This window comes from Harpegnathos saltator, unplaced genomic scaffold, assembly GCF_003227715.2.
Source record: "Harpegnathos saltator strain DR-91 unplaced genomic scaffold, Hsal_v8.6 scaffold731, whole genome shotgun sequence".
Classification (NCBI taxonomy): domain Eukaryota; kingdom Metazoa; phylum Arthropoda; class Insecta; order Hymenoptera; family Formicidae; genus Harpegnathos; species Harpegnathos saltator.
The window spans coordinates 4,629-19,108 of NW_020230573.1; the positions used below are offsets into that span (position 1 = coordinate 4,629).

Consider the following 14,480-nt stretch of genomic DNA (forward strand, 5'->3'; position numbering starts at 1 on the left):
TGGCGGCGATGACCTCCTCATTCGACTCAAATTTCTGCCCGGCGAGTGACTTTTTCAAGTTTGGAAACAAAAAGAAGTCGCATGGGGCCAAATCTGGAGAATACGGTGGATGGGGCAGCAGTTCGTAGCCCAATTCGACCAATTTGACCGTGACGAGGGCGGAGGTGTGAGCCGGTGCGTTGTTATGGTGAAGAGCACTTTTTCTTCGCCAAATGGGGCCGTTTCTGCAATTCGGCATCGAATCGGCCCAATAATTCGGCATAGTACAGCCCTGTGACCGCGTTGCCCTTCTCCAGGTAGTCGATGTAGAACACACCTTGTGAATCCCAGAAAACGGTGGCCATCACCTTTCCGGCCGATCTTCGCCTTCTTCGGAGCACGTTCGCCGGGTGAAGTCCACTGTTGACTGTTCCTTGGTCTCCGGTGTGTACCAGTGGATCCATGTTTCGTCGACGGTCACGAAACAACGCAGAAACTCCTTCGGATTGCGCTTAAACAGCGTTAAACACTGCTCTGAAGTGGTCTCACGATTGCGTTTGTTGTCCGGAGTGAGCAAACGCGACACCCATCGCGCCGACAGCTTTCTCATGCCCAAAATTTCATGCAGGATATGACCCACGCGGTCTTTTGAGATGCCTACTGTCTCAGCTATCTCGCGCACCTTCAATCGGCGGTCTGCCAATACGAGATCGTGGATTTTTGTCATGTTATCCTCCGTGGTAGCCGTTTTCGGGGCACCTGGGCGGTTCATCAAAAACCGACGTGCGACCACGTTGAAATTCGTTAAACCAATTTTTGACGGTCGCCATCGAAGGAGAAGAGTCACCGTATACAGCATCCAAGCGCTCTTTGATTTCGCTGCGCGATTTCCCTTCCAAAAACAAGAATCGAATCACCGACCGATATTGCTCTTTTTCCATTTTTCTAAAATCCGCGGACACGCCCGCTTCCACACGCGGTCAAAACAAAACTACGAGTTCGATTCGGCTGAAATTTCGACAGTATCCGTCTACGAGAATGTACTACACGATAGTAAATTTCTCTTGCGATAGTGGCGCTATCGGGCGGTGAGGCTAAGTACTTATCGGACCGCCCTCGTATATACATGTGTCTTTCATAATTAAATGTTTGCATATATAGACATATATATATCCAGTCAACAAAATGACATCAAGTGACATTAATAATTTATTAATGACGCCTTTAATGTCAATAATACATCATTAAGACGTCTTTAGATATCATCCTGTTACCTGGAGACACATCCCAGCAAATACGATGTTACATGCAACGTACATGTTAATTAAAATTTCCTACTCAACAATGTAGCTATTATGTAACATGTGTGTTATATAACATTTACATGTTAAGTAGGAAATTTTAACTAACATATATATGTTACATGTAATTATGGTAATATACATTATGGTTACTGAAATATGAGCTCTGTTATCAAACCTCGAGTGAATCTTGATTCAAATGGCCTGTTAAAACAGAGGGAAAACCAGCATTTGTCGTTAAATATTTTACTATATCTAATGTTGATTTTATCGTCACGCAAAGACCTTCAGCAGTTTGTCTCGTTAAAAAATTTTCCTCTTTAATAATACTGTTACGTCATGCTGACTCAGCGAACCTCAAAACTCTTATATAAATAAGAGAAATCGAATTTATTTTTACTGATTACACGTCGGAATGCGCTCAGGCGTGTTACCACACGACCTATCTCACAAGTTATCACACGAACAATTTCTGGAAATTTTGATACCCCGAAAATACTAATAATCTTAACCTAATCCTTATTTGGTTTCCCACGAACTTAGTCACTGATACCAGCATCACGACATCGTTCTTATAAATATCGATATTTACTTCTTAAGATAGCTGCCACGATTTTTTTTTATTTACAAAAGTCTTTCGAAATCCTCTTATTGCCACATGCATCTTATCTCCTATAAAATAATCATCTGGAACATTTCCCCCAAAACCCCACTCTCTCAACCGAGCTGACTTTTTGAGAAAAGTCAAAAGCCTCAGTCACTTCTCGCCGATCCAGCACCCAAGACAGACGCTTCTCTCCAGCACCCCTTCAGGGTTTTCTTAACAATCAAGCCAACTTGTGGCTTAGACCAACCAGTATTCTTCTTGTTAATTATTCGGTGCAACGATCTTGTGCCTTCTTGGGTCATTGAGAGCGATCCTGCCAAAACCAGCTGCCTGTCCTTGGCGCAAAATTTGACGCATCTATCCACACAGAGACGCAGCAACCACACCTTTCATTGTCTACTAAGATCAGAAGAGTCCAGCAGTAAGTCATTTATATTTTCTTTCATCTGAGTGACCTCTTTTCTTTTCATTTTGTTTCACCTCCTTTTCTATTCCCCTTGTCATTCCTCCTTAACTGTAAAATACAATTGCAGTGGCTCAAAATTATCTAATCCAAACGGACCTGACTACTGCAGGAGAGTACGAAAACCGCGAGGATTTAGAAATAGCTTTTATTAATTTTTCATTACAAGATCGTCCGGATTATATTGTCCGCCCTAACGAACCAAGAATCCCGAGCTTATTGTTCCTTCCAGATTCTCCTCCCGAAACCCCTCCCATATCTTACTCTCCTACATCCTTGAGTCCCACTGAGAACCGATCTCCGACAACCTCTCCGTTCCTTAGAAGTCCATCCCCCACACCTTCCCCGTCGACCTCACCGTTACGAGGAGGCACATGTGGTTTCCACACGGCGTTACTTCGCGGGCTCATCCCCATTCATTCTCCTTCTCCCTCAGAGGCGTCCTCGCGACGATCCTCTCCCTCACCGCCAGCCACCCCGACACAAGATCTTTCCTTATCCGAATATCCCTCGGACTAATTAAGAATTCTCGCCAGAACCCACCACATCATCACACCCATGTAATTACACAACACATATGTATACATAAATAAATCATACAAATTTTATTTCTTCATAAACTTCCGCTTAATCATCAATAAAACAAATTATTTGTAATTGCAATCCAATTACGATTTCCGACTAATTATTCTCAACAAAAATTCTCCCTTCCTTCAACCGTTGCTCACGGTCCTATCCCAGGTAAAAGGATTCAGTTCCTTGACCTAAATCAAGGACCACCAGCGTACGTCCGCGTCAGATAAAGGGATCGCTCCGATCCTTGATCTGTACCGCTGACTTGCGAGTACGTCGGAGCTTGCGAAAGCAAGCGCCAAGTTGCGCTCCTCCTCCAGGGCGTAACAGTACCATCAAGGACATGTTGCTCCCAAGCACCTAATTTTTCAAGAGATGTCTCTAAAATGTATTAAGAAATTGAACGATTAGCATAATATTAGCTTCTTCAAAATACATAAATATATAGACAAAAAACGAATATAAATTACAAAACAATTATTAACTAATTGAAAATATTTAATTTACTTTGTAGTCCGTGTTTTCAATAGTCAAACCTTCAGAAACTTTATTTCGATTTAGTGCATTAAATAAGTTATTTATCCATTCACAAAAGTTTGCAGTGTTATCACATTCTTGTAATTCAGGTAAGAAATTTTTATAAAATCTCAATCCATGAGACATCGATTTACTAAAAACCTATAACAATGGCATTTATATAAAGATATATTTTGTAAACTATTGGACTGTTCTATTAAATAATCTGTTAAAACGTTAAATAAAATACTGTTAAGATGTTTTACTTTAGTAGCTAGACGAACTCTCATTTTAGCTGCGTTAGTAAGTATTAAATGATTAGTTGTTATTTTTGGACATATTCGCATTAGAGCTGGTAGCGATTTATCTTTATTATATAATATTCGGAAATAATCCCATTTGATACGTTTTTCATCAGGATTGAGCTAAAAATAAAAACGAAAGAGATTAAATATTTTAAATTTTCGCATTGTGAATAAATATTTGACTTGGTTTCCAACTTTGCGCCGCATTCTTTGTGGATTTGTTTTTGACGATTTGTGAGAATTCGTGAGAATTTCATTTCACTTTCTTAGAATAAGGATCGATTTTATATTGAATATACAGAATATCAAATTGATCCTCATTTTCAAGAAATGAAGTAAAAGGTTCACAAAACGTCAAAAACAAATCTATAAAGGACGTGGCATAACGTCAAAAGCTAAATGAAATATAAGAGAAATTCACTATTTTTTAGAAAAACAATAATAATACTTCGATTTTCCGAAATCTCCCTTAATAGTACATTATGCACGAAGTAACACACAACCACATAAAAATTGAGTTATTATTTTACCTGTAATGATGTACTATATAATCGATTTCTAATAGTTTTGATAAGGTGTGATGTATCTGAGAATACATATATATAACGTCCGTTTACAGTGGGGTGATTAAAAACATTAATTAAATCATCTTTTTCTCCAGACACACCTACAATATTCCAAAATTTTCTATTAGTTGCAGCACCGTCAGTAATTACACCATGAACTTTAACATTGATATTCTCTAATAATGCAATAGCCTATAATATGAAAAAAATAAAAACAGTATGAAGCATATTACATATTTAGCAATTTTTTGTTGAATTATGAGAAAAATATGATATATATAAAAATATTTGCACTGCATATTGTATATACCTTAATTACTAGTTGCGCAAGTACTTCTACTGATACAGGTCCCTTGGAAGCAAACACTGCTACTGGTTGGGAATAAGAATCTGCAAGTGGCTGAAACATTATTACTAATCCATGGCCTGCTTTATCATCAAGATTAAATGATGGTATCCCTTCACTTCCAAAGTCAATCAATCCTGTATATGTGAGATTCTTAGAGTTCACATTAACAGACTCTCTAAGATGTATTTCATCGAGCAAAATTACACCATGTTTTTGTCTCTCTTCTTTTTTTTCCAATGCTAATTTAAACATCTCAAAAAATTTTGTGTCGAAACCGCATGGTGTATCAATAAGTGAAATATATCTAAAAACCAATTCATATATTGCATTGTTATATAAAAATCGCCATATATTACATACCATATTATACATATTTCTAAGTAGAAATTATATTAAAATAATTAAAAATGTACGTATATTCCCAATGAGCAAAATGAGTGCAAATTGAGCGCAAATTTGCAGCAAATTCGATCAAAACTTGATGCCAAAACTATATGCAACTGTGTCCTTTTTAGGATTGTGTTTTGACGTCAAGGCTTGATGCGGGGCAACTTGCAGTAAATTTGCAGTAAAAACCGCGCAAGTTTTGTAGCGCATAACTTAGCACCAAATAAGCACCAAACACCGAGCAACACTTGCGCACAAGAGCACACGAGAGCAAATTGGCAGCAAATCCGCAGCAAGCCTTGCACTCAATCAGCTGATCGAGATGGTGGCGACGTGCGTTGGGTTTTAAATGGCTCCTGGACCTATATATTGCTAAATTTTAATTACAATTCTGCATTTAAAAAGGGAAAGGTGTATATAGAAATAAATATTTGACAAAACAGACTGTGTAATTTATTATATAAATATATATACATATAAGATCACGATATTCGTAATTATCATTATTTACATGTAAACGAAAGGTGAGAAATGAAATATATGCGGTGGGACATATTGACTTGTGTATTCTATATAAATATTTTACACCTATAGGTACTATTCTGAATTTTGAAATTTTGACTACAAATTCATAATCAGCAATTCTAAAAACCTTTAGTAAAACGTGAATTAGACGCAAATTATTTCTAGAAAAAAGTCAGACACGAAAGGGTTAAGTCACATTGCATAAGTTTTTATGTTATGACTACGAAAGAAATATTAGTATACAAAACTATTCAGAATTCTTATTTCTACTTTTCACTACATGAAACGAGCTAACACGCGCACGGTAATCGTTACATATTACAAGAATTTACGAGAAAAGATTACAAAAAAAGTATCAAAACTTGCGACCAATTTTTCACGCGTCAAGAGAATACTTAGAAGAAAAGATCTCTTTCTCATTTCTTCGCGAGAAGTTCGCGACATCGCGTTCTGAATTAACGTTCGCTCAAATATTTTCAGCTAAGAGTCCCGTTTTTTCGGGACTGACGACGATATGGTCCGCCGGCGAAGATGCTGCGCAAACAGTGTGACGCCTGGCGATTTGAAACCCGCATACGCCAAAAACTGTTCCCATTGGGCGACCCAACCAGATACACGCAAATCGTCTTCCACAGTTTCGATAAGGACGGCGACGGTTTCGTCAGCTTCAGCGATCTTCTGGATGCCACAGCATCGATCGTGAACGGCATGGTCGATCAGCTTTCTTGGATATTTGGGTGAGCAGTAATCGCTGTTAGTAACGGATTGTCTGATTCCAGGTTCATTTTCGAGCGCAACCTGAAAGATTTTTATTTCGTGTTAGTTAAGAAGTTCGGTTTGATTTTCTGTAACTTCTTCGGGCACAGACTGACCACTTTGTACTTTTTTCTTGCTGTTTAATGATGGCTGTGCAGAGAAAATTTACATATATAATCATTTTTCCTCGGAATAATACTCAAAGTTAAAAAGTGACATTTAAAAATGTTAATATTAGTCGCAATAGAAATTTTACTTGATTATTGGATATTTATTAAATATTTGATCACTAATACTTATTGAAGTCAATAATCTCGAATTATAACATGCGAAATACTCTCTGGATTTACTTTTCATCAGATTCTACGATCTTGATGGAGACGGTTGCATCACGAAGCGAGAAATGTTGGTCATAATATTTGCGATTTATGAGATGGTGCAAGACGCGCAGACCATCCAGCCCGCAGTTAACATCCAAGTGGACAAGTTCTTCAAGAAGATGGACGCAGACAGAGACGAAATAGTCACCAGGAAGGAATTCATAAACGGTTGTAAAAATGTACGAGCAATTAGTTTCCATAGCATCTCGCGATACGACATCGTTATTTTAATGATAATGAATAGTAGAAACGTGTATACATTTTGAAATTTAATAAATATTTTATCTTCTTACAGGATACCATTATATACAACCAGTTGAGTTTATTTAATAAGATTTGATGACCGAATGAAAACGTCCTTCAGAGATTAACGAGCAATTTATCTACACACGCGTAAAGTCATTAAAATACTTGTAAAGCCCGTGTCACCCGATTTCTCCTCTTAAATAGTACATACATTTTCTATGTTTATCGTGAGAATTCCTGCGCAATATGTTACAGTCGCGATATCACCGTAAATGATCAGTCCATTTCATTAATATCACATACAAAGGGCTTTCAGACCAGTCTCTTTTGTGAAATGTAAAACATGCAGGCGAGGAAGAACGCGAAGGCCAGTGCAAGTAATACTTTATCGGTGACTTCGCATTTACCATATTTTCCTAAGAGCTTTCCCGATTGCACTATCACTTGCTGTTGATGCTCCAGCTCGTTTCTCGTGTTATCAACTTTGTCAGAGGATGTTACTGAAACAAAACAGCAAAATCGGTAGAATCGTAATAATTATTCTTAAACAGACAATATATAGTGAGGCGATAATAATAAATAATAATTTATCTAACAAAGAGAAATTACATGGTGCAGAAGTAATCCTTGCGGTGGTAACGCTTTTTTTCAGGTGATTCCCAAGATTTGAAGGTCATCTTTGTTTTTTTTAATGGAATGCTGTTTCTGAATTTATTTCTCGATAACAGTTATTAGAAGAAATACAACAACCTATAATAAAGAACGATTCAAAATCAGTTATGATACAAAAAAACATTTTAATAAATTTTATTACATTAAAACATTTTATTTAAAAAATAATTTAGGAAAAAACGATAAAGGATTTAGATTTTTAAAGCTTAGTTTATTAGAAAATAAAACTTTGCTACTATAAGACAATTGTTTCAGTATATTTTCTGTTAAATATTTTTCTATTCTCATATCTCATATATTCAAGATATTCAAGATAAGATAATAGTTACTGCTTCATTCTGCATGATAGATATCTAATAAATTCCATATTTTTATGAAATGATTCAAAAATATAGTACGTACACAATATGTCCAATGTATCAGCACTTCTCTGAGTTGTCTCAGCTAGATGCCTTACGATGCTGAATAATTTGTCTGTGATTTGGCTAGAAGAATCTGTCAAACTTTGTTTGTCTCATCGTTTACGAAGAGCATTTTGCCGCTCCTCTGGTAGAGAGAGCAGATTCTCCCAAACTAATTTATCTATGACACAAGTGCTAATGACATTAGCCTTGCGAAAGACCGCCAAGAACACATTTAATTGCTCCTTATCTCAACAATGGAAAACAACTGTCTTCTTCTTCTCATTTGGTTCGGTTTCAGCGACAGACGCTAATCGCTCTATGGAGGATTCTAACACTGCAATTTTGGTCCTACCTTCAGCATTGAGTTCGTCTAACGCTTTGTACAACCCAGTGCATTGTTATATGTCCTTCATAGAAAATACATGGTGATTTGTTATTTGCCTTATCATTATAATATAATTCCTAACATATTATTTATTATTGTAAACATGATCCTACTATTTATTATTGTAAAACATGATGTTAATTTTCTCTTCTTCTTTTCTTCTTTTTCCGGAATTGATGTTAATCTAAAGTTGAGATTGAGGTTATATCTCATAGTTTATGACATAGAATCACACATATATATACATATATTTACTTGTATTAAAGCGTTCACTTGAAGATGATCCTTCACAATATTCTGACATATTAGTTCTACCGTGTAATTCTCGGAATTCATTTATGTGTAAATTATTTACTCCTACGTGTCACTCCTCTCTGTATGCTACGTGGACAACAAAACTCTGGGGCTCAATTATTTGGTCTGTTCTTTTCAGCTGCACTGCGGTCACTGCGGAACTAGTGCAATAAGTTAGAATGAGACAACTATATTTTTGGTAATTATTCAGTTTAGCCACATCATCTCCGATTTTGATGAAACTAGGCTCATTCAACGCGTTTTTGCAAAACAAACAATTTTTTTCTGTAGCAAATCGTCGCTCTGCCTTCCGAAGCGAGATATTAAGCGTTAAAGCAGATAACAGTTTAAGTTATGAATCCTGTCAGATGGATTGAATGTAACAACACGAACAAACTGCACGAAGTATATGAGCATCACCACACACACACACACACACACACACACACACACACACACACGCACGCACGCACACACACAGACACACACACAGACACACACACGCACGCACACCACACACACACACACACACACACACACACACACACACACACACACATCGAAGGGGGTGCGGGGGGGCCTTCGACCCCCCCACCCGCACCCTCCTCGATGGGTGGAACTCGCGTCCGTGGAAAGTCGCAAACTCACATGTGACACAAAGTCATATTGTTCTAGGTAATTATTTAGAAGACGGGCCTCACCTTGGATTTCGCTCAAACTCACCTATCTTGTATTTTAACGTGTAGAAGCCGAATCTGCAAATCTAAAAATGGTCGCTCGGCTTTAGTTTGCGAGAAATAAATAGTTAAAAAGTGACACATGCGAGGTTAGGAAATCTGTCATGTCGGTAATACAGAGACTTATGGATATAACTTTCAAGGCGCAACGAGAACGAGGAAGATGCGGGAGGGGGATATGTAACAAATGAAAAAGTCTCAAACATGTATATACATGCAGTACCACATATGTACACACACCACACACACACACACGAGAGGTGCAAGGGGCGCCTTCGGCCCCCCCTTCCGCACCCTCCCCGTCCTCGTTACACGTGGAAAGTTATAGCAACTTTCCACGTGTAACGAGGACGGGGAGGGTGCGGAAGGGGGGGCCGAAGGCGCCCCCTTGCACCTCCCGTGCGTATGTGTACATATGTTGGTACTGCATGTATACATATTTTGAGCCATTTCATATATTAAACATATGAATTTTTAGCTCATGTATCAATGGTTATTTTTGTTGTGTAATAACCACTGATACATGAGCTAAAAATTCATATGTTTAATATATGAAAATGTCTTTGAGGAGAGGGCTTCGCCCCTTCCCAGCATGTACTATTTTACACTTTTCGACTAAAAAGAACAGACCATAAGTCTCTGTATTACCGACATGACAGATTTCCTAACCTCGCATGTGTCACTTTTTAACTGTTTATTTCTCGCAAACTAGAGCCGAGCGACCATTTTTACTTGCAGATTCGGCTTCTACACGTCAAAATACACAAGATAGGTGAGTTTGAGTGAAATCCAAGGTGAGGCCCGTCTTCTAAATAATTACCTAGAACAATATGACTTTGTGTCACATGTGAGTTTGCGACTTTCCACGGACGCGAGTTCCACCCATCGAGGAGGGTACGGGTGGGGAGGTCGAAGGCCCCCCCGCACCCCCTTCGATGTGTGTGTGTGTGTGTGGTGATGCTCATATACTTCGTGCAGTTTGTTCGTGTCGTTACATTCAATCCATCTGACAGGATTCATAACTTAAACTGTTATCTGCTTTAACGCTTAATATCTCGCTTCGGAAGGCAGAGCGACGATTTTGCTACAGGGAAAAATTGTTTGTTTTGTAAAACGCGTTGAATGAGCCTAGTTTCATCAAAATCGGTGATGATGTGGCTAAACTGAATAATTACCATATTTTTTCTCACTTTAACTTATGCACCAGTTCAGTAGTGCGGCTAAAAAGAACATATTACTTAAAAGCGTACGAGATATGTCGCATGCGACAATTGTCACCTGTGACAATTATCGCATGCGACTCGAGAGCGGTGTTGTCGTTACTGTCAGGAGACTCTTAACTAATAGAGAAAAAGCAATAACAAGAGCGGGAATTTTTCTCCACATGACGATTAATAGAGATGGATACAAAAAGCAGATATAATATTGATAGATATGGAAGCAAGTAACTTACTTCCATAGATGCATCTAATGCTGAAGATCTTTTTGGATGATGGTATTGCTCTACGATATCAATAATATTGTCAGCCTGTCTTCTAGTTAATCGAAATAATTTTATGAATTGGTTTTCTAGAAGTTCAAATGGAACTTCTCGGGTTCGGAAATGTCTCCCATTTCTTTGTACATGTCTTTCTGCTTCAGTAAGCATATCAGCACCAATAATATTTACTATATTGGCCATATTAACCAACTTCTGTAACAAAATTATTTAAGAGTATACGCTCGAACAATGTGTATAACTAACTGGGATGTTTCCAAAACTTACCTTATTCAAAATGCAATAACATAGACAACAATATAGGCTATGTTCTGATATTCACTGCCAATACTGAAAATATATAGTTTATGAAAATTTATAGTTTGTGTCACGTAAACTATAAATTTTCAGCGCTGGCAGTAAAGTTGGGTAGATCCAAACTTTTGAAGTTAGGAATTAAAGCTTAAGGCCGATTTCTCTCAGTAATAAATAAGATAAGCCAATAAGAAAAATTATTTAGGCACATGTACACGTTTTCACGCACGTTTCGATCTGATTTGGCAAAATGTCCGACAACGAAGAATATGTTGCTGACACTGCTCAGGTAGAACAGAAAATAACGATGACATCAAAATAATATCAAAATGATGAGAAAAACTCTTTTTCTCATCATGATTCGGTCATTTTCTTGTCATTTCGATGTCATCATGATTTTTTATTCTACTTGGGTGACGACGAAGTTTTAATAACAATTATACAAGCAAATCCCTGTTTGTATGCAAAAGATAATAAATATTGGGTGAGTGCAAAAGTTCGTGCGGAGTTTGTGAGTAAAAGTCACACAGTGATTAGGCAAACAAAAATCTTTATTCAATCAATGATATATTCTCCATCGTTTTCTATAATCTTTTCCCAACGTTCTGGCAGCATACGGATGCCTCGATCATAAAAACTGCGCGGTTTAGATTCGAAGAACGAAGAGACGCCGTTTTTTAAGGCCTCCAAAGAGTCAAAGTTTTTTCCATTTAAATAATTTTGCAATGACCGGAACAAGTGATAGTCAGATGGTGCGATATCAGGATGCGTTAAGACATCCCATTTCCGGCTCTTCAGTTTGCGCAGCGTCTTTTCGAAACGTGTAGTCTGGCGTTGTCGTGATGAAAGATGACTCCCTTGCGATTTGACAAAATCGGACGTTTCTCTTTTATTTCTCGATTCAGATTGGTTAATTGGCGACAGTACTTGTCCGAATCAATCGTTTCGCCAGCGGGGAGAAGCTCGAAATAGATTACCCTTGCAATCCCACCAAACAGAGAGCATCACCTTCATCGGCCTGCAAACTGGCCTTTGGCATTGCGTCACCATGCTCACCTGATTGTTTCCATGTCCGTTTGCGCTGAACATTGTTGTAGAGGACCCATTTCTCATCGCCCGTCACTAGTCGATCCAAAAACGACTCGTTATTGAGCCGCCCGAGTAAAGAAACGGCTGCAGAAATTCGCTTGATTTTGTTCTTCTCGGTCAGCAAATGGGGCACCCATATATCGAGCTTCAAATCGAATCCCATCTTTTTTAAACGCCGAAAACCGTTTGATCAAACGGTTGATCGGTCAACGTTTAGTGCTGTAGCAACTTCTTCTGTTGAAATTCGCGGATTATTGAGCACTAAAGTACCAAAACATCGTCATCAATGTCAGAAGGTCGACCAGAGCGTGGCTCGTCTTCAAGGTTAAATTCTCCGCGCCGAAATTTAGCAAACCATTTTTCCACAGTTCATTTAGCTGGTGCTTCATCCTGATAAACATCCTGAATGTTTTTTACGGCTGCAGCAACGTTTATTCCCTTCCGAAACTCGTAAAGCAAAACATGCCGTAAATGCACCTTATCGATACTCATTTTTAAAGTGATATTTCTCGAAGCAGTTTGTATGAAAACAAATGATTTTTTTTTTAATAACAGCTGAAGACGTCACCTTTCCAACGTTATATAATATGTAGATGGAAGTATTAATGACAACACTTTACGACGCTTATAACTCCATCTATTGAAACTCCGCACGAACTTTTGCACTCACCCAATATTATAAAAATCACAACATAAAGAAAATGAAATGGGAAGTGATTGGTAAAGCTTAGACTAAATAGCTAAAAGCTTATTACACCTATTGTAGACCCGGCCTAATGAAAACATATAATAAGCACAAATTAAATTAAGTAAGAAAGAGATATGTATTAGTGATAGTATAAGGAGTATTAAATATATGCTTGTACCTTCCATCATTTTTGCCAAGAGTTTCATTTACTTAACACCAGTCCAGCAGTCATCTTTAACCCTTTGCACTCCGTGCGTTTTCTTATCACTGCCTACTCTGGCAACTCCGGCAACACTTTTGCAGTGGAGCGTCTGGGAAAGAGAAATTTTACTTTGAACGGAAAAAATTACAAGTACTTGTAATTTTAAAAAAGGCAACTTAGAGATATTGATGTTAATACTAGAATGACTCCACAGCGGAGCCACCGAGTTACGAAATAAATGATGGATGTCTCCACAGCGGAGCCAACGGAGCGCTAAGGGTTAAATTCAATTTTACCTATAGTTATAAAATATTTATATAGAATCAGGATATATGATTCAAACAAAGATGAATTTTATTGGTAAAGATTATTTTATAAATAATAATTTTCTGCTGACCAACATATAAAACTGTAGGTCTTCGCTTTCGTTGATTTGGAACAGATACCTCACAGCGATTCCAATTTTACATAGACTGACTAAACGTTCTTCTACCTCCTCACGTTTTTTCTCTTCTTTCTTTTTTTTTTTTTTCGTTTCTACTCTTCTCATATCTTCTTCATTATATTTTCCTACTTTGTTCTTCTCAAGAAATGCTTTGACAGTATCTACAATAAAAACATAATTATAGATATTTACCTTTTCACCCAAGTGTGGAAATGATACGTGAGATATCCTTTTAAAATACCATTCCACTTTGCAGTCTTCAGAAAGAATGGACGAGATGAATCATCAGTTGCAACGAATGCACAAGTTAATGTCCCACCGCATATATTTCATTTCTCGCCTTTCGTTTACATGTAAATAGCGATAATTACGAATATCGTGATCTTATATGTATATATGTTTGTATAATAATTATACAGTCTGTTTTGTCAATATTTATTTCTATATACACCTTTCTCTTTTTAAATGCAAAATTGCAATTAAAATTTATCAATATACAGGTTAGGAACCATTTAAAATCCAACACATGTCGCAACCATCTCGATCAGCTGATTGAGTGCAAGGCTTGCTGCGGATTTGCTGCCAATTGTTTGCTCGTGTCTGTGCGTAGTGTTGCTCAGTGTTTGGTGCCTATTTGCTGCTAAGTTATGCGCTGCAAAACTTGCGCGGTTTTTGCTGCAAATTTGCTCAAATTGCTCCGCACCAAGCCTTGTTGCACATTTGGTGGCATTTGCCCAGTAGAATTTGATAACATAAAGTTGTTGCAAATTTGTTGCTATTTGCCATCAACACTTGATGTCAACTCTTGCGCGGAATTTG

General features: G+C 37.7%; 1 protein-coding gene, 1 long non-coding RNA gene and 1 pseudogene across 2 annotated transcripts; 1 reads left to right on the forward strand and 2 right to left on the reverse strand.

The window, feature by feature from the left end:
• Positions 1-5,592: 5,592 nt before the first annotated feature.
• LOC112590154 (uncharacterized) lies at positions 5,593-6,647 on the reverse strand. Its single transcript, XR_003114036.1, has 2 exons — positions 6,444-6,647; positions 5,593-6,369 (listed from the first exon to the last, which is right to left on the reverse strand). It is a non-coding gene; the product is annotated as an uncharacterized LOC112590154 (long non-coding RNA).
• Positions 6,648-6,703: 56 nt separating this feature from the next.
• On the forward strand, positions 6,704-7,129 carry LOC112590153 (hippocalcin-like protein 4). The gene is made up of 2 exons (XM_025305947.1): positions 6,704-6,886; positions 7,003-7,129. The coding sequence occupies exons 1-2, from the start codon at positions 6,731-6,733 to the stop codon at positions 7,045-7,047; spliced, it is 201 nt and encodes a 66-aa protein (XP_025161732.1). The 5' UTR covers positions 6,704-6,730; the 3' UTR covers positions 7,048-7,129.
• Positions 6,897-9,379, reverse strand: LOC112590152 (vesicle transport protein SEC20-like; annotated as a pseudogene).
• Between the last annotated feature and the right edge of the window lie 5,101 nt (positions 9,380-14,480).